This window comes from Haliotis rufescens, unplaced genomic scaffold, assembly GCF_023055435.1.
Source record: "Haliotis rufescens isolate VD_foot unplaced genomic scaffold, xgHalRufe1.0.p SCAF_21, whole genome shotgun sequence".
NCBI classification, from domain to species: Eukaryota; Metazoa; Mollusca; class Gastropoda; order Lepetellida; family Haliotidae; genus Haliotis; species Haliotis rufescens.
The window spans coordinates 10,765,557-10,787,203 of record NW_025963902.1 but is presented as its reverse complement, the minus strand read 5'-3'; the positions used below and the strand labels follow the sequence as shown (position 1 = coordinate 10,787,203).

Genomic DNA, 21,647 nt, shown 5'->3' with positions numbered 1-21,647 from the left:
CTATATGATGCATTGTACACACCTGAATAAATACAAAAACATATATATATATATATATTACTAAATAATACTGTTTTTATTATGAATATTCCAAAACGAGTTAGACAAAATCCATGACACAGGTTTGCTTTGGTTAACAGGAGAAAGACATTCTGTCGACTGTACACTTGGTCCAAGTGGGGGCTACTCTCCTTTGCAACACAAGGTCCACGGTCATAAGTAGACAGCAGCAAACCTTGTGATGATGCTTTGGCATTGTTTATTAGTGATGCTCTGAACCCTTATATTACCATGATGCTTAAATTACTATAATTGAAAAAAAAGTGTGTTTGGTTGCTTGTTTCTCGTTTAATGCCTCACTCAGCTATATTCCAGCCATATGACAGCAGTCTGTAAATTATCGAGTCTGGACCATGCAATCCTTTGATTTACGTCATAGGCATCGATCCACACAATAGGGATACGGTGATATTATGAGCATCAATCCTCGCAATTGGGATACGATGACATACATCAACCAAGTCAGCAAGGCTATTGAAATAATCACATTTTTTTTAAAATTGCGGTGAAATTGTGAAATTTAACCGACAAATGACACTGCAGACAGTAACCAATCTAATTTACTACCAAATATCAAGCCCAGGAAAACTTGCATGGATCTACTAAGAAACGCGTTTTTGTCTGCCAAAACAGAAATTGCAACTTACCTGTAAAGGATGTCCGAAGCCCATCTATCAACTCCTGGTGGGAGAATTGGAAGGTACATTTGCTGTAATACCTGGTCAGATTCTTGTTCACACTGGCTACTACACCAGCAACAGAACGACCTTTCCTGGCGGAGTCGTGATAGGTGTCAATACCAACGACCATCGTGTTATTCAGCTGAACGTGCAAAAACGGTCATGAATTAATAATGAACAAAAAAATGAATAAATAGAGGTAACAATGCCAAATTCCTGGCAACATGCATAGCTGATGTTAGTAAGCAATCATCCCACATATCAACAGCCCTCTAAGTGACATATTTTGAGAGTTCAATGACTCTTTCTAAACAAGAGTGAGTGACAGAGTATGGTTTTATGTCGCTTTTAGCAATATTCCAGCAATATCACGGCGGGGTACACCAGACATGGGCTTCACACATTGTACCAATGTCGGGAATCGAACCCGGGTCTACGGCGTGACGAGCGAACGCTTTAACCACTAGGCTACCCCGACGCACCTTTCTGAACAAGAGTCATCAGAAGATGACAAATCCCCACAGCCCCAACAAACTTGAAAAATACAGTAACAGCAAAAGGCACAAGTTGACAACCAGGTCTTTGTATCTGCATAGTTTCATGGAAGTATGCCTGCTAGTTTCGGAGGCAGGATCCGGACAAAAACACCACCATGACAGAGACAAAAGTCAAACTTGCTACCGTGGAAAGAGGGAAAAATAAAAATTCTAAAAACTCCTAAATAGCAAAAGGCACCAGATGACAACCTGGTCTTTGTATGTTAAGTTTCATGAAAGCATACCTATAAGAATCAGAGATATGGTCTGGACAAACCCTGTATGACACATACAGGGGAGGGATGTATTTTTAAAAATACAGGCAGCAATATTTCATAGCCACTAAATTCATATCAATGGTATTGTAACAATATTGTCAATATTTGTTGCAAATGTTCAACTTAGAGGCCCGTGTCAATGATCACCAGTTGTGATTTCTTTTCCTCAGCTACAGAAAAGCATCTGCATGTTTCAAACAAGTGATAAGAAAAAACAGTTGATGGCAAAGGTCTCCTGGTTTGAAAGAAACACATCCTGAAACTACCAATTTTCAGTATTGCCAGTGGATTAAATAAGATAAAATAACGTTTCAAGTTCTACTGCACACAAAGGCCCTCTTTGAATGAACTGTGCATTATTGACATTGCTTAATATTCACAATGGGATATAAGGGCTTATATTTTTAAATACTCATGAATGTGTTTCAATCAATGACCCAGAACAGTTTCGCCATCTTCAAAGCACATGCTAAAGCTTCATGCAAACACCACTGCTGAAACGGCAGCAAGAACTGAATGTCAGGCAGCCAGTCAAACCAACCATTCATACAGATCTTTAGGCCGTCCATCAACTCCTGCATATTGTGTTGGAAGGTACAGCGTGAGTAGTAGCGGGTGAGAAGCGGGTTAAGACTGGCAATCACTCCACCCACAGAGCGACCCTTCTTCGCAGAGTCGTGGTAGCAGTCGATCCCAACGACCATCAAATCTTTCAGCTAGTTTGAATATTAAAGTTGTATAGCAAGAAGGCATGTTCTACAGAAGGTTTCAATACTGTGATTCTGAATTTCAATATTATGCTAAATACAGTGATTTTACTGGAAGCAAATCGTATTGGGACATGTCCATGATTTTATCAACATTTAATAGAATATTCCTCTATATCATAACCAAATTTTGGAACAAAATCAATGAGACATTTTGATGATAATCAGTCAATGTCTTTGAAAATGAACAGATCTGAAAACCTGATACAATGAGATCGTGAAGGCGTGTATAGAATTGTTGATAGCGTTGTTTAAAAATAGCAATTTTTACTTGAAAGAAATCTTTGTTATTTCACATAAGTTCTGAAATGTCGAATCACACTATGAAACCCAAAATTTACTTTTACAACTACAATCAACACATTTATCCGGGGAAATAAAGCATGCTTGTCAGTCAGAAAGCAGGGGAATCAAAAAGGTCCTTGAGCTTTAAAAAATAGCACCACAATTTCGCCACACCCTTAACTCAGGTTTTAACATCAGCATTACAGGAAAATATCAAGGCTTCCGGATCTACAGAAAATGTCTAAAAATAAATAAATAGGAACACATAGTTCCCAATTCTGGTTTTAGACAGTTTCAACGATATTAATTATTAAGTAGAAAGATAAGGACCTTGAGCTTCTTTTCAGACTTCAAAAATAAAAGAATTGGTTCTGAGGCAATGGCTTTTGAAAATAGGGTGGGAAGGCAGTTTCCTTTTTGGTTTTGGTTGTTCAAACTAGTATGTAACCAAATAAACAGTTGTCACAGTATACAATCAACCCGGGAAAGGGCACCCCTAAATGAATGAGCTTTGATTTTGGAATATGTTTTCAGGAACCCATGCTTGCGGTAAATGGCAACTATGTTTGTTGTAAGAGGTGACTAGGGGGATTGGGTGGTCAGGCTTGCTGACTTGGTTAATGCATGTCATCGTTATCGTGAGCACACAACACCGGCAGAAGCAAGTCGATCTACAGCATGCAAACTACATGATCCAGCTAGCTTGCTGGATGGCTAAGCTGTCCCACCAACAATAACGACATTGATTAAAAGCGTTTCTTTCAGCAAATGGATTACAAGGCATATAGGTCGACATAAGCAGCATGACAAACCTAGACACATAATCTGTTGAACCGTGATTCGAACCCACAATCGTAGGTTTCTGGCGTGCCCAAGGGACGCAACACTGCACTGCAAAAAAATCAGTTTGTTCCAAATTGAAATTGCTTTTATTGCTCAATTTGTCTTAATTCAGAGAGCATTGTACCCATGTCGTGTCTTAATTCAGAGGTATTTTGACAATGTGCTTTCATATTTTATTCAATACAACAGTGTAAACCTGAGCACACAAAAAAAACCTTCCACTTTATTGGTCCTGTTGATATCAGTAAAATACAATCACCTCTACAAAGTCATAAAATTAGTTATTCTGTATGAGCTCTAACTGGGAAACGGTTTATTCCAATTTGGCAATTCTTACAGAAAATGTCTTGAGACTTGGGGCATGTTGGTGGGGTCCTATTCTAACTCGGCATCCCTAGGGGCGACACGAGGTTGGGGTTGATTACTTACCGGGATTTCCACTGCCCAAACTTCACCTCCAAGTTTGCAGTTCAGCTGAATGGCGATCTTGGTCGCCACAGACATCAGCATCTGCTTCTTGCTCACAGTCCGTGCAACTACTACCTGGCTTGGTACTGGAAATAAACAGAAGTTTTTCGATTACAATGTTCTCCTCATCGTACGTCGTAAATCATGGCTGACTAAAAGAACATAGGCGTTCCTTACTGTGACAACCCATAACAACATTTGCTATTAACAGTGGGTTGGTTTGTTGTTTAACGCCACGCTCAGCAATATCCCAGCTATATGACGGCGGTCTGTCAATAATCTAGTCTGGACCAGACAATCCAGTGATTGATATCATGAGCATCGATCCACGCAATTGGGATCGATGACATGCATCAACAAAGTCAGCGAGCTTGACCACCAAATCCCGTTAGTCGCCTCTTACGACAAGCATAGTCGCTTTTTACTGCAAGCATGAGTTGCTGAAGACCTATTTTACCCCGGATCTTCATGGGTCAAACAGCTCTTTGTAATAAAAGATCCTAACCATTTTGCTACCCCACACTTTAAATGAGCGAATGACTGCAGTTTTACTCCGAACTCAGCAATATTCCATTTATGTGACAGCGGTCATTAAATAATTGAGTTTGGAATGAATCCAGTGATTGATAACATGAGCATCCATATGCACAATTGGAATACGATGACATGCATCAACCAAGTCAGTGAGCCTGACCACTCGATCCCGTTAGTCGCTACTTACGATAAGCATAGGCGCCTTTTACGGCAAGCAAGGGTTGCTGAAGACCTATTCAGCATAATTCTACCCTGGATCTTCACAGGTCGTTGACAGCTATGAATATACAAGATAAATATACAAGATAAAAGCAGATTGCTTAAATTGTACCTGGGTGTTCGACACAACAAAACTTCTTGATGGCATCGTATCTGTCTTTCTTGTTGTTGGGGCAGAGACATATCACCATCTGTGTGTGCTCAGTGATATTCTGTCGCAAATACTGAAGGTAGGTCTCATTGCGGTCATTCTGAAGCTGACACCTAATAGAAGGAAATAGGCACAATGTGTTTAGTGTATACAGATAGAACCAAAATAGTTGACAAGATTAGAATCCTGGATAAATCACTGGAAAATTGCCTGTTGCCATTGCTAGAAGGTAGATTAGGATATTCATTATTTTGTTCAAAATTGTATATTTTATATAAGTACTTATCCTATCTCACACAGTGCACATTTCATCCTTCTTTATGGATCCTTGTGTGATATTTTATTTTTAAATGGCATATGTTTTTGTTTGTTTGTTGTTCAATGCCGGACTCAGCAATATTCCAGCTTTATGACGGTGGTCTGTAAATAATCGAGTCTGGACCAGACAATCCAGGGATTGACATGAGCATCAATCCACGCAATTGGGATTGGTGAGGTGAGGTGAAATGGGGTTTAACGTCGGATCCAAGATTATTGCACTTATATAGCGACGTGCATGCACGTGTATGTGTGTGTGGCTGCTTGTACTAGTCCGGACTGATGCCGATTTATAGTGCTAGCAGTTTAACATGAATACCCCACTCAGACACAGTATACTGACTCGGAGCCGACCAGTCCTTGTTTTAGCCCCTTAATGCCGAGCGCCAGACAGGGTAACAACAAGTACCATCTTTAAACGTCTTTTGGTATGATGCGGCTGGGGATCGAACCCCGAACCTTCCGCTCTCGGGGCGGAGGCTCTACCATTAGACCACGGAGGCGGTCCCAATTGGGATAGGTGAAAATGGCATTTGCTGCACACTTGGGGACGATTATCGGCCTCTGAGCAAATCTAAATAAATCCCTGTTAATGTCCAATTCCTGTGGAACGTACTGATTTGTCCCAGAAATAAATACTGAAAGCTTCTTTAAGGATCGTCTACATCCTTACTAGTATGTATTTCATACCATTGGCAAATTAAAAAGGGAAAAAGAGTTGTACATATTTAAAATCACGACCCAAACACCTCTGTGAAAGAAATACATACATGAGAGGTTTGCTGAAGTTCATGCCCATGGGTGGCCCAACCCTGCCCAGAGTCTGCACCAGGTCTTGTGCCAATGGAGAGTCTCTCTGAGTGGACAGGACTACCCAGTTTTCCAGGCTGACCGGTACGAGCAAATGCTTGCCTCGCATATCCCTTGACCAATCAGCATCCTCTTGCTTGTAGTGAACCTAAAATAAAAAAACACATTGACACAATCTTTAGTTGGAACTGGTCACATGCTATTCAATTTATCATGGGTATAATGTATGACAACTTTTTTGCCTGATACAGTCTAACATTAACCGTTAGTCCGAAGCCCAAGTCTTGTTAGCTCAGAAATATTAATCCATATAACGCTAAAATAGACTAAAACAAGTATTTGTCACAGAGTGACGAAATATCCCCCGCCATATACACCATAGTACCAAATATGAAGACAATCCAGCGATTAGTTCTTGAGATATTGTGGCAACACCGTTTTCCAACTCCAAAAACAGATTTGCCTGCTGTGACCTTGAAAATGGGGTCAAGGTCACCAAATCTGACAGGTGTATGCGGTGTCTGTATATACACTATAGTTCCAAATATGAAGACAATCCAGCGATTAGTTCTTGAGATATCGCGGCAACACCGTTTTCTAACTCCAAAAGCAGATTTGCCTGCTGTGACCTTGAAAATGGGGTCAAGGTCACCAAAACCGACTGGTGTCTGCGGTGTCTGTATATACACCATAGTTCCAAATATGAAGACAATCGAGAGGTTTAGTTCTTGAGATATCGCGGCAACACCGTTTTCCAACTCTAAAAGCAGATTTGCCTGGTGTGACCTTGAAAATGGGATCAAGGTCACCAAAACCGACTGGTGTCTGCGGAGTCTGTATATACACCATAGTTCCAAATATGAAGACAATCCAGTGTTTAGTTCTTGAGATATCGCGGCAACACCGTTTTCCAACTCCAAAAGCAGATTTGCCTGCTGTGACCTTGAAAATGGGGTCAAGGTCACCAAAACCGACTGGTGTCTGCAGAGTCTGTATATACACCATAGTTCCAAATATGAAGACAATCCAGTGTTTAGTTCTTGAGATATCGCGGCAACACCGTTTTCCAACTCTAAAAGCAGATTTGTCTGCTGTGACCTTGAAAATGGGATCAAGGTCACCAAAACCGACTGGTGTCTGCGGAGTCTGTATATACACCATAGTTCCAAATATGAAGACAATCCAGTGTTTAGTTCTTTAGATATCGCGGCAACACCGTTTTCCAACTCTAAAAGCAGATTTGTCTGCTGTGACCTTGAAAATGGGATCAAGGTCACCAAAACCGACTGGTGTCTGCGGAGTCTGTATATACACCATAGTTCAAATATGAAGACAATCCAGTGTTTAGTTCTTGAGATATCGCGGCAACAAACAGGTGGGACGTACGGACGGACGTACGGACGGTCGTGAATACTATATCCCCCGCTTCGCGCTTTCGCGCGGCGGGGGATAACAAGAAAGAAGTGAGCAAAGCTCACATACCCCTGTTATCCCCGCTGGTCAACAACAAATAGTAAATAGTTTGTTAATTAATGAAATATACCTGTTGCTTTAAGTCAGAGGAACTGCCCTTTCCTTTGTAACCCAATGAGGATGCATTATGTTTGAAAAGAACACATGTTTTTGCCAATATATTTCAATCTAGTGTGGGATAATCAATGCTTCGCACAACATACATTCTTGATGTTTCTTAATGTGTCCATGGAAACGGCCACAATTTAAAAAAATCAGAATCTTCAAACTAGCAAAAAGCACAAGTACTCATTGTGGTTAATGGGTGTAGAAGTTTGGTGCATGGTTAAAAAGTTATGGGCCGTCAAAAACTCAGACGGAAGGACAGACAGACGGAACGTTATATACCCATGATTTATTTCGTAAACGGGGGTATAAATATGTTTAGAGTTGGGGGATGATACCTCCTGGCAAGTTCCTGGCACAGGCTGTGAATGTTTTGTTTGTTGTTTAACGCCACACTCAGAAATATTCAGCTATATGATGACGATCTTTAAATAATCGAGTCGGACCAGACAATCCAGTGATTGATAACGTGAGCATCAATCTTCGCAATTGGGATATGATGATATGCATCAACCAAGTCAGCGAGCCTGACCTCCCGATCCCATTAGTCGCCTCTTATCTTCAGTAATGAAAAGGCTTGTGTTCGTTCAAACAACAGAGTATCTGGTACATTTGATTGCTTCATGGGTGTGAGGCAAGGCCTCTTACGACAAGCATAGTCGCCTTTTACGGCAAGCATCAGTTGCTGGCTGTGAATGTAAGATGCCATCCATTGAAAAGCAAACAAAGCACAGATAATCTTAAGTATTACCTCAGCATCCCTGCCTTGTCGAATTTTCTCTTGAGGAACAACCCTAGCTTGTATCGGCAGCAACTGTGGCTGGAAGCGCAGTTTCCATCCACGCATATCTTCTGCTATTTTTGGTTCACTGAAACAAGCAAAAATACATCAGAAAGTTTCTATTAATCATTTTCCTTGCAGCAAGAAAGCATCATTGCTAAGCACTGGCAAATCATCTCACGTCAGAAGCCGAGGGTTTGAAGTGGTAATGACAGTGGTCATTCTGGAGCGTGGCATCTTGGCTTCTTTCTCAATAATTATGGCCAACATGCAGAGTTGGGCACATGGTTTCCAATATGAAAAAAAATCGCATATTATAACCTTAAAGAGCCTTACTTTATGACAGAGAAATCATCAGCATGCTTTACCTGCCAATATGTGCATCAGAAGTGTGCAGTTTGCAAACTCCAATGCATAGTGATACACCTTATGCTAGCATATCATATCACAGGGAATAAGGTATCGCTGTAAGAAGCTTTGGTGCAGTATCCAACATGTAAGATCAGGTCATAGTGCTCGTAAAGATCTCATTACAGGTCATAGTGCTCGTAAAGATCTCATTACAGGTCACGTCAGAAACGAGATTTCCCAACATTGACCAACCAACAGGAAGTAGACATTAGCCAATCAAAAAGCACACCAACCACACATGACCGACTCTTTCGTCATTCACTGGTCCGGGGAAGAATATGTCTTCAGGAACCCATGCTTGCCGTAAATGGCAACTGTTTGTCGCAAGAGGCGACTAACGGGATCAGATGGACAGGCTTGCTGACTTGGTTGATGCATGTCATCGTATCCCAATTGAGTGGATTGATGCTCGTGATGTCAATCACTGGATTCATTCCAGACTCAATTATTTACAGACCGCCGTCATTTAGCTGGAATATTGCTCAGTGTGGCAACAAACAAACACACACTGGTGCAAAGGCCCTTCCAATTTTGTCAACTAGAATGAACGCGGGTGATTACTGTAAATAGGTGGAAGACGAAACAGTAGTCTATGTAATTTGTACTAAAGCCACTAACTAAGTGAGGTGAGGTGAAATGGGGTTTAATGTCGAGTCCAAGATTATTGCACTTATATAGCCACTTGCATGCACGTGTGTGTGTGTGTGGCTGCTTGTACTAGTCCGGACTGATGCCGATTGATAGTGCTAGCTCACTGAGATACCATGCCGCAGTTTAACATGAATACTCCACGCAGACACAGTATACTGACTCCGAGCCGACCAGTCCTTGATTCAGCCCCTTAATGCCGAGCGCAAGTCAGGGTAACAACAAGTACCATCTTTTAACGTCTTTTGGTATGACGCAGCCGGGGATCGAACTCCGAACCTTCCGCTCTCCAGGCAGGCAGACGCACTACCACTAGACCACGGAGGTGGTCTCACTAACCATGCTATCTAAGTACAAGGCCTAACAAATTGATACAAAAATGTGAATGGTAGGGGACACAAGCACTTTAACTTACGCATTCAGCTGGTTGATGAATGCTGTCAACTGTTTACTCCTGCCCTCTGGCCCAATGCGTGTGTGGGTTGCCACGTCCTTCATCACGTTAAAGTCTGCCCGAACTTCTTCAGATAGGCCTGGATGAGAGATTTATGGACATACAAATTCAAATTAAACTACAACATTTCTACCCTCTTTCCCAAATTACAATTGGTATTTTGTTATGATCTACTGGTCAGGACACCAAAGCCTGTCGACATGATCGTCTACAGTACAATACAGTCAAATGATCCTGAAACTATATGTAAATTCTATATTTCGACTACAGCAACATCTGACAAACCGAGTGGAGTGTCTATATTGGACAGATGCAAATTCACAAGCATTCATTACTGACCAGTCAGTGTACACAGTTCAGGCAGAAGGTAGATTGGTTCTGTCTGGCCTCGTCGGATGTCACTTTTCTTTGGTTTGGAGACCAGCAGTGGCTGTTTGTCATCTGTGACTGTGATCTCATAAGACTGAATGAGAAAGATGATGGTATGACATTTTGAGTGGACGAATTCTCAAAATAGATATTTCTTCATTAAACTACAAATAAAACAAGAGTCATCAGGAGATGACATATCCCCCAGGGCCCTGTTCCTCAAAGCGGTCTTAGCACTACGATGATGGTAAGCCTATGTTAAAGTATGGGACTTACGATCACCTTAGCGCTACGATCACTTTGAGGAACGGGGCCCTGGTCTGGTGCTACTCATACCCTACTTTTGGCTCATTGGATACCTTCAGTTCAGTGAAATAAAACATAATCTGTTTAGTATTTTTCAAAATTCTAAATTATCAAAAGGCATCAGCTCACCACTTGACTGATGTGTTTAGCAGGTTTCATCCAGAAATATTCAAATGGTTTTGGAGTTCTGCACCAGAAACTAGAACGACCCTCATTTTCAGTTTAAGTCCAACTTGTTGTCATGAAAATGTAAAACAACAAACAAACAAAATTCTTCTTTGGACGGCTGGCCGCTTTACATCTCTCCTCCGCCCTCTCCTCCGTGTGAATCTACAAGCCTAAACATGGCTCTTATAACATCTTGAAACTTCACTGACCTTCTTGTAATACTCCTTGTATGTGATTTGGGAGCCATCGCTCATCTTGAAGGTGTCCAGAGGATTCTTGTCCCAATCGATATCATCCACTCTGTAAGTTTTGTTGTTGTACCTACAAAAGAAAAAAACCCATTAACTTCCTACGATACTTCAGGTAAGTTCAATTCGACATTTTTCTCTCTTATTGTTGTCATCTACCGTGGATATCTACTTGAGAAGTGTTTGTTTAAGACTGTTCTCAAAGATATTCCAGCGATATGATAGTGGCCTTTAAATAATCGATTCGGAACGAGGCAAGCCAGGGACTGATATTGTGATCTACACAATCTGGATACAATGACATGCAATCAACCAAGTCACTGTTTGTTTGGTGTTGAACACTGCACTCAGCAATATTCTAGCTATATGAGAGCGGTCTGTAAATGATTAAGTCTGGACCAGTGATTGACACCATGATCCTCGCAATTGGGATATGATGACATGCATCAACCAAGTCACTGTTTGTTTGGTGTTGAACACTGCACTCAGCAATATTCTAGCTATATGAGAGCGGTCTGTAAATGATTAAGTCTGGACCAGCGATCCAGTGATTGACACCATGATCCACGCAATTGGGATATGATGACATGCATCAACCAAGTCATTAGTTGCCTTTCACGATGAGCAAGGGTTGCTGAAGACCTATTCTAGCCCAGATTTTCACAGGTTTGCAAACAAATGAAGACGGAAATCCTAACCAATCATTACATTAGTGATACACACCTTGTAAGCACAATGGAACCAACAAACTTCTTGAAGACTTTGTCATAGAAGTTCCTGTTGTCCTGTTCATAGATGGCATACATGATGTCAAGCACGGTGTCCGACCTCAGTATCTTGTGGGCAATATCTGCTCCCAGCAGAACGGAAGTCTCATACTGCAGGATGGACGTCGTGAAGCCTGGCATCACCTGCAATCTGAAAAATACATACACAAGGTATTTACATGGAATCTAAATGTATTAACTAAAGTTCCTCGGAAAGCATTTGAAATGACACCTACAAAATAGATCAACAATTTCAGTTGTTCAGACAATTGTAGTTCTATTTGTTTGAGCAGATGTAAGATCTAATCACTGGTTTATAATCAGTTTATGGGATGAGAAGTGGTGTCACAGATTTGTTGAGTGCTGCTTTTGCAGCAGCATCTGCCTAAAATACACTTAGGGAATAACAGTAGACAAATCATCTATAACATGCTTACTTGTGCCTGGGAATGTCTATAGACAATGTTGGGTTGAAGTAATGCCTTCCGATTTGTTTCATATTGATCATGGAGAGGTACCTGAAAGTAAGCAAACATTAGCATATAGCTCAGTAAATAATCCAAGTCTGGTTGTGTGTTGTTCAACGCCGCACTTAGCAATATTCCAGCCATATTCCTGTCATCTGTAAATAATCAAGTCTGGACCAGACAATCCAGTGATTGCCAACATGAACTCTATCTATGCCATTGGGATACGCTGACATACAATGTCTTGACTTCCCATAGTGAGTGAGTGAGTATGGTTTTATGCCGCTTTTAGCAATATTCCAGCTATATCACGGCAGGGGACACCAGAAATGGGCTTCATTCACATAAATAATTACGTATTACTGTAAGACGCAATGGAAAAATGTGCACATGAACTTAAAGTACCCCCATTTTGATGTTGAATGGTACATAAAGCTTAGGGATTGGAGTGTTTTCAAAGATCGTTGTTGAGTACAGGTTAGTCAGACACTATTGAAATTGTTGACATTCACTTGGCGCATGTAGACATGAATATTAGGTTGCACTTTTCAATGATAGGTTGCACTGGTGCATGTTTTACATAGCTAACCCAAGCCCTGTCATCTCATGTCAAAAGCATTCTTTATAGATAACAATGATACTTACTTGCGAAAGAGAATGTTAGCAACTTGAATAAACTGTGGGGATGTCGGCGGCAGCTCATTCGTAAGCGTGATTGTAATACGGATCTGTGCACTGTCATAATTCCTGGTGGAGTAAACTTCAGTTGTCTGAAAGAAAACAGTCAGCATATTTTAACTCAATTTAGTAAAACAATACAATAATATAACAATTCATCCACATACACTTGTACACCCTCTGTTTAACTCAGGGTTAGAACTAAAAAACTTTACTAGCCCGGGTAAAGATAAGATGCCCTTGTAATGTTAAAACAATGGGGAAATAGGGAAATTTGTACTCGCCCGCAGTAATTTGTACTAGCCCCGGAATAGTGGGCTAGTGTTAAGATCTAACCCTGCATATAATATAAACACCCCTCAACAATATTTCAGCTCTATGATGGTTGCCTGCAAATATTCGAGAAACAACCAGACAATCAAATGATTGATATTATGAGTAACAATCTCAGCCATCGCGACACGTTAACAAGCAATGAACTGAATCACCAAGCCTGAACCATTTAGTTGCCTCTTAAGACAAGCATTGGTTTCTGGGAACCAATTTTAACCAGAATCCCCCACATGCTTACCAAATTGCATGTATCCATGCCCTCAACCAAACGTTAAAATGCTACTTCATGATTAGCAAGACAACTCTTAACATTTGCCTTCTTATTAACCATGAAGATCTGGGCTAAAATGGTCTTCAGCAACCTATGCTTGCCATAAGAGGCAAGTAACGGGATCAGGTGGTCAGATTTGCTGACTTGGTTGATGCATGTCATGTTCCAATTGCATAGGTCGATGCTCAATTGCTCACAGGAATATCTGTCCCCAACCTTTATTATTTACAGCCCGCCATCATATGGCTGGAATACTGCTCAGTGTAGCGTTGAATAAGGAGACAAAACAACAACTTTATCAACTAAACTCACCTGTTGTGGTAGTTTCCTGGGCAAGTACAAAATCATGCCATCAAAAGCCCGAGTATTTCCAAGGAGACTTTCAATATGTGACATTAACAATGCATTCTTCAACCTCCTGGAGTCAATGGTTGGATTGAAGTCCACATGATACTGATACAACATCCAATCCGGCGCAGTCTCCAGGCGGAAGAAATTTGCCAAAACAGGCATGGGGCGGCCCGAGGTTCCTGCAACACAACACTTCACTTAATCTCAACTATATTAGAATATGCCCAGGCACCCAGGGATACATATTCAAGCAATATCCGTATATCCTCCGCGATAGAAAATAACTATTGTAACCCACTAGTCCTTATAATGATAACTTATAGCAAAACCCCTGAAAAGGAAAAGATTCTACTAGTCCTTATGATACCTTAACTATTGGGCAGTTTGGCAAGGAGTATGGGACTAGTGACAATGTCTTACGCTGTCCTCTAGTGTGTGGCAAGTCTGCACGTTTTCATACTTTCCAGGGATGTTTCATCAGACACATGATAAAAGACAGAGCTCCAGATAAGCTTTTGGTGTTGTGGGTATTTTACCCATGCATTTTAAAATCATTGGGGATCAGTAATTCTATCTGGGCATTCAAATTTCTGTTACCCACTAGTTTTAACACATGTGGGTATTCAAGTTAAATATTTAAAAACACTATTCATCTAGCCCCTGCAAACTGTTGTCGTGTGGGTTCGAGAGCTTTATATGACTCAAAAGTACTGCGATACTTCCACAAGAAAGTGTGATGACAAATGATCATGATGCAACTGTTATCGTGGAGTTTGGCAAGGTTGACGGAATGTCCATATATACATGATATAATTGAGTCCTTATTCACTAGAGTGCCCACTTTGATACCTATGAATTTCAAACAGTTGTAAATTTAATTCCAAGGAGAGTATCTGCAAAATCTGAACTACATTGGATACATCATGAATTTTGGAGATAGTAAACATATTTTGAGCTTTTTAAACAATGTATATAAATTAAATAAAAGAATTTTTAAATTAAAACAAGTGTGTTTTCTGAGTTCTGTTTGTTACATGTCTGTGCATACCTCCAATCTGTAGGCTGTATTCCACATTCAGTTCAATATTAATGTACGATTTTAACAGAATGTAACAGGTACCTTTGTACTTTAACAGATTTCAATAAAAAAAAAATTGAAAAAAAAAAAAAAAATTAATACAAATGTACAATTAATTTGACAAGTGTCGGACGTAACAATGTCTGTCCTCGATGGGTGGTGAACAAAAACATCATTTTGTAACGAATTCTGAAACCACAGAAAGTTACTTCGGAAGCAGAATGAAAGTTGGTGATCAATGTATGTTAAACCTAAACATGAAATCAAAACAGGTTTGCAACCACAGAAAATAAATGCAAATCATAAACGTCTATAGAAAACTCTGTCCCACTGTTACGGGCGAATTGTCGATCATAATTTAACTTTTCTGATCGCTACACGTCATCTGGTTTATATTCCGTCATCGGATTTGCCAAGTTCCGGTTGGTTTCCACATGATACGAATTACATGATTGCCGAAATTTGGTCAGCAGCAGAGATGGCGCCAAAGAAGAAGGATGCTTCCACGTCTGTCTCGGTAAGTGTAAATGTTACAGGCGACCCAATGTTACGGGCGAACATTGAATTAGTCGATTTATATACGATAGTTCAAGTTTTCACCAGTTCGGCCACAAGTACTTTAGAAAAGTAATTCAAACACACAATTAAACACGACTACTAGAGTTTGCTTCGCACTATGAATAAGAACAAGCTTTGCGCAAAGCCTCGCATAGAAAAAGTTGGACAGACTTACTTCGTTCGGGCATAACATTGAGACAGACATTTTATTGTCGGTCGTAACAAGTGGACATATTATCTGACGGTCGGACAAACTGGTAGACAGACGACTTCGGTCGGGCAAAATAGTATATATTTTTATGGACCTACCTGTAATATCATTCATTTATTTAATCTATCACATTTGACAATGTCGGAAATACGTATTCCTTTTCAATTTATCATTTTACATCGATAAATTAAAAAAGTATTCACTATTTTCCGTGATGTTATTGAAAATAAAATTATCGCACAACGGGTCCACATCGAACATGTCAAAGAGCAAAATATAGACGTTTTAAACAAATCTTTAAATATATTATACAAAGTAATAAATAAAATCAACAAAAATATATATAAAAGTAATCAAACTTACATAGATGGGTTATTATTTCCATATGTTCGTGTATCGCGTGTAATGCAAGTCAAATGACATCTCGGCTTTCATCGCCTTGAATTCTCGGCTCGGACACAATGTTTAATGCCAAAATATATGCATGAAAAATCTTTGTCACAGCTCATAACCTAGCACGATGCATTCACGAAGTTCCATATTTTTAATATATATCATGATTTCCTGCTTAAAACGTTCAGAATAATACGATTTAACGAAAATCTTTCGTCAACTTCTGAAAATTATCAAACACGAACTTGTTATTACAGCTGTAATTTGATTGGCTGCCTTAGGTCACGTGCTCAAATTTGGCTAATCGCGAACCTTGTAGCAGATTTCGGCAAGAAAGCCTCATAAGAAACCAATTTTATTCCAATGACATCGATTGTTATAACTACGGAACAAAAACCAGACCATGTTACGAGCGTGTAGATGGAGGAATAAGCTTTCCAGCGATGTGTCATATGCCATTCTTCAACGAACGTGTTATTCATACGAAGTCTCGAAAACGGGGGTATTTCTTCATGTTACTGAGCGGACAGCCGCTGTTATCGGGAAATGGGTGATGACAGAAACTATTTATAATTCTTTTTAAAATGATTTTCCAATTACGTAAACAATGAAAATAAAACAGAAATAGGTAAGTGGATTGTATGAAATCTTATATTTGCCGAAAATCGTCAAGTTTTCGCTTCCTTGGTCCTTAATCTGGATGTTAACTACGTGTTAGCTTACATTTTATTTATTTACAACAAACTTATGCATTATTTTAAATAATGTGAAAAACATAACTTTCATATTTATAAAATATAGGATTATAGGATCAGACCTTTCAATTGATGTATAACATGTAGCAGCAAATATATTTTACAAGCAGATATCTTCTTTGATGAATGTTGGCTTCATCTATCACACAAGAGTCTCTGGGAACTTGTGAGTGAGTGAGTGAGTGAGTTGGGTTTAACGCCGCTTTTAACAGTATTCCAGTTATATCGTGTCCCAGCAGTAAACACTTCTGGTTGACTGGTGTTGAAAGAGTTAATTGACTCATTTATATCTTGGAGCTACTTTAATCTTCCATGGGGCTATGTAAAACATGTTAAACATTTACATACAAGGGTTAAAACAATAAATGACATGAAAAAATGTGAACATGAATTTAGGTTAGGATGGATGACTTTTTGTAAATTAAAACCTGAGAACTGTACTGTTTCAAAGAAAATTATACCTCCATATAAAAATTACTTATTCAAAACTATATTATAGTTTTTTTAATTTGAATGCTGACATTTTTCAAAGTAGGGCCGAACAAAATTAATTGTGCGTTTCCTAGATTAGGATTTTAAGTGTGTAGGTCTACATCAAGCTTTATAAAAGTGAGTTTAAATTAAAAAAATAATGATAAAAAAATTCCCTATTCCTTAATCCTGGGAACATTTCATAAAAAATCAAAATATCTCCCCCCTCCCCTTTTCAGTTTTTTTAGCTTGGCGTAACAGAATATAAGTGTTGTCCTAGTTTGTTTATGAATAAAATATAGATCTATATGTTTATTGACAGTGCAATACGCATTGCTAAGGGTAACATTTTGCTTTATTGTAAATTAATGAATGTACTTATTGGTCTCATTAGAATGGTGAGAGGTGTAGGCGATGGGAGGCAGCTGAAAAAAGGTGACCAAGACTACATCGAACAGGAACGAAAGCGAAAAGCTGATTATAGGGGTCGGATGAATCCTGAACAAGTTGACAGGTAACAAACTTCAGAATTAACTTTGTGTTTTCCAATATAAAAACAAGATGGAGTTACTCCAAGTCAACAAGGGAAATATATATAGTCCGATATGTAGTAGATTAATAGATGGGTCCATTTCTCTGTTTATCAGTATGATCACATTGGACTCAACAATATACTTTTGGTTTTTAACAAAATGGAAACTCACATCCTCCAAAGGGAAGTAATTATACACAATATCATTACAAAATCTCATTTATGCTTAATAAATTAATCTTAAAAATAAAATACCACCTGGATATTAAACAAAACTTCAAATTTATATTTACTATATGGATGTGCTTCACTTTGGTAAAAGCATGGTAAATTACAATTATTACTTGTCTTGATACTTCCTAGATCACAATTAAATTTTTACAAACCTGTAGAGGTTATGAATTCTCTGATGAAATCCTCCTTGGGGCACTTATTGCATTTTCCTTGCTCAAGAAAATCTATATGACATAGTTGTAACCATTTTCCTTAATAAAAAATGTTACCACACAAAAAACTTCGTTTTTGTATGATATACGACCACCCTTACGGGGCCTCACCCCCAACGGCGCCTCACGCCAGGGGGAGCAACTCTCACCCAAATCACTTTCCATATGTCAAATGCTGACGGAATGTGGGGAGGTGGGTGGCCGTGCCCCAAGGAGGATTTCATCAGAGAATTCATAACCTCTACAGGTTTGTAAAATTCTCTTTCTGATTAAATCCTCCTTGGGGCACTTATTGCATCAAGACAGACTCCCAAAGATAATCTAGGAAGTGGCATCCGTCAGCAACAGGCGTAAATAAATACATCGTATTTGATTATTCAACAGAATAAAATATTGAGTTCAATAAATGGAACCAACCTTATCGTGAGGCACCACCGTCGAAAGGCGGGGGCTAGAGACAGGGCGTGGTCGACCATATATTATGATAAAGCCTGTTTTTGCGGCTTGTCATAAGTTGAGAACTCGAAACACCTCCCACCCCCCCACACTTTTTTGAACAAGTGATATAAGGGCGTAGATCACGAGAGACCATAACCAGCGCTGAGCTAGGCCAGAGGGTCCCCGAGGATCGAAGGAGTGCGTGCGCAAAATACGAGTATTATCGAGTAGTAAGGACTGATATTTATCGACCGCAGAAGATAAAATCCGGACCATTACTGAGCAGTATAACCGGAAGACTGTCTAAAATCTCGAATGCTCAATCAGCTAGAGATTAGAACTTTGCCCAGTTCGGAGAACTGACTGACCAAACCGAGTACGCTCGCTTGAGTGTTTGTCGAGTTGGTAAGGTTTGATGAATCGTGCTCGGCTGGCTCCAAATAGCCGCGGAGCAGATCTGCTCAATGGGCAGAGCCGCGGCGTACGCTTTTGACGCAGCCACTGCTCTAACCTAATGAGCCTTCAACCTGGTAGGGGGGTCCCTGCCTGTAAGCGTATACGCTGTACAAATGTTTGAAACTATCCACCTCGAGATAGATTGTTTACTCGCAGGTGAGCCAACCTTCCTACCGCAGTAACAGCAAAATAGTTGGTTATCCTTACGGACACCCATATTTCTGCTGATATAGGCCTTGAGAGTCGTGCGGACATCCAAGACATGAGCATGTCTTGCAGTGGTCCCCGACGAGGAAGGCTGTGAAAGAGCGGGTAGCTCAATAGGAGCCGTTCACGTGGAATCGTGTGCGACCCTAGGACGGTAATAGTCCGGTAGACGAAAACTGACTGTCCCGGTGATATTTATCGACCCCATGGAAGACAGTTATTTTGGGATCGGCTGACATAACACGAATGTCGCCTACCCGTCTGCCGGACGTTACCACCACAAGGAACGCCGTCTCCCAGCTCAACAGCTGAAGAGAGAGAGACGACAGATCCCGAAAGGAAGGACCGGACAGCCAATCTAGAATGATTGACAAGTCCCAAGGGGGACTGATCCGCCGGACTGGCGGTCGGATCCTGTCCACACCTGCTAAAAAGCGCTGCACTAATGGGTGTGCACCCAGAAGTGCCCCGTCGACAGGGACGTGAAAAGCTGCGATAGCTGTAGAGTACCCTCGGACTGTTGATGCGGCCAGGCCGTCATCTAGTCGCGACTGGAGAAACTCAAGCACGGATACGAGATCTGCAGAAAAAAGATCTGCAATCCCTCTATCGACACACCTGGGCGCATAGCAGGCCTATCTATCGTACTGAACGTTTGTCGAATCCCTCCGCGAAGCCAGTATTGTGTCTGCAACTCGTGCAGGAATACCGCTCTTCTGGAGGCGATTCCTGACAGTGGCCAAGCCACCCATTGAATCCTGAGATTCGGGTGGAGGGCCCCGTTCTGGGATAGGAGGTCCGGTCGTAAAGGTAATATAACAGGAGGCTGAGCCAGAAACCTGAGTATTACTGGAAACCCACTCTGCGCCGACTAAAGAGGTGCCAGGAGCACAATTAGTCGCGCAGGCTGAGTGCCTAGCTGAGACAGGACCTTGGAAATCAGAGGTACTGGGGAGAATGCCCACAGAACTGTCCGTCCAATCTAGCTGAAAGGCGTCCGGTGCCACCGACCTCGGGTCGTGGACTCGGGAGCAGAACGTTGGTGTCTGGTTATTTAACCCAGACGCAAACAGATCCACCTGTAACGACCTGTATAACAGGGAGAAAATCCCGAATATCCCCGGGTCGAGCCTCCACTCGTGAGGAGCGAGGATCCGGCAAGACAGAGCGTCCGCACGGACGTTGTCCACCCCCGGGAGATAAACAGGTAGCACCCTGATATCGTGAGAGTCGCACTATAGTAGGAACTGCCACGTCTTTCGTCGAAGCGACGGAGACGCCGTTCCCCCCTGCTTCCGGATGTAAGTCATCGCCGTTTGGTTGTCCATCTCTAGACGAACCACTTGGCCACGAAGCAGATCCGGGAAGCGTTGGAACACCAACCTGACCGCTCTCAGTTCTAGCACATTGATATGCAGTTTGATCTCCTGCTGGGACCATAGTCCCGAGGCAGTGTGATCATTCAGAACGCCTCCCCAGCCGGAGAGTGACGCGTCTGTTTGAACTGTGAGAGACGGAACGGGAGTGATTCCCGACCTCGGTCCACCACTGGAGGTGTGTAATGAGCCACTACGGAGTCTCGAGCACAGTCTCGAGATCTTCCGAGTTCGCCCAAAGTCGACGGAGTGCTTGTTGAATGGGACTCATTCTCAAGCGCGCCCGCCAGACCAAATCCACTGTCGCCGCCATGTTGTCCAGTAACTGGAGCCATGTACGAACAGTGTGACTTGCGCTTAAGGGACTTGATATCTTGTGACAGAGATACACGTCCTCTCACCGTGTTGAAATTAGCCACTAGGAAGACTAGATTCTGAGTGGGGCTCAGATCTGACTTCTTGAGATTGACCATCCACCCTAGAGTGATCAGAATATCTATCACTTGTTGTGTAGCTATCTGACTCAGGGATTGCAATAGAGCTCTTAGTAACCCAGTCGTCGAGGTACGGATGGCAGAACCGACCTTTTGACCTGGCCACTTGGGCGGGAATCAACATCAGCTTGGTGAACACCCTCGGGGCCGTGGAGATCCCGAATGGTAGAACCCTGAACTGATAACACCTCCCGTCGAAAGAAAACCTCAGGTATTTCTTGAACTCTGGATGTATTGGTATGTGGAGATAGGCGTATTTTAAGTCTATTGACGTTAGCCATTCTCCTGTCTCGACAGTTGAGATCACTGTTTGGTGACTAGGAAACAAGTCGAGTAGAAGCCCTCGCTTTCCTGTCCCTCGGGACACGGTTCGATCGCAGCTTTCATAAGAAGTGCGTCGACCTCGGCACGGAGGAATTCCGCCTTCTCTCGGGTAGCAGGCACCGGTGTGTG

At 41.3% G+C, this 21,647-nt stretch overlaps 1 protein-coding gene across 3 annotated transcripts in view; it reads right to left on the bottom strand.

Annotated features, from left to right (window-relative positions):
* Positions 1 to 21,647, bottom strand: part of LOC124145747 (piwi-like protein 1) — a 51,389-nt gene that overhangs the window by 6,012 nt on the left and 23,730 nt on the right. For 2 of the 3 annotated variants that reach the window (XM_046515642.2, XM_046515644.2), the window contains exons 4-15: positions 13,741 to 13,958; positions 12,792 to 12,916; positions 12,117 to 12,197; positions 11,636 to 11,830; positions 10,874 to 10,985; positions 10,161 to 10,284; positions 9,783 to 9,900; positions 8,279 to 8,396; positions 5,910 to 6,097; positions 4,783 to 4,934; positions 3,879 to 4,003; positions 708 to 882 (exon numbers count right to left, since the gene is read on the bottom strand). In XM_046515642.2, the coding sequence (XP_046371598.1) occupies positions 708 to 882; positions 3,879 to 4,003; positions 4,783 to 4,934; positions 5,910 to 6,097; positions 8,279 to 8,396; positions 9,783 to 9,900; positions 10,161 to 10,284; positions 10,874 to 10,985; positions 11,636 to 11,830; positions 12,117 to 12,197; positions 12,792 to 12,916; positions 13,741 to 13,958 (1,731 nt within the window). Of the gene's footprint in view, positions 1 to 707; positions 883 to 2,095; positions 2,271 to 3,878; positions 4,004 to 4,782; positions 4,935 to 5,909; positions 6,098 to 8,278; positions 8,397 to 9,782; positions 9,901 to 10,160; positions 10,285 to 10,873; positions 10,986 to 11,635; positions 11,831 to 12,116; positions 12,198 to 12,791; positions 12,917 to 13,740; positions 13,959 to 21,647 lie in introns of all 3 variants that reach the window. The other variant, XM_046515643.2, reaches the window with a different exon arrangement.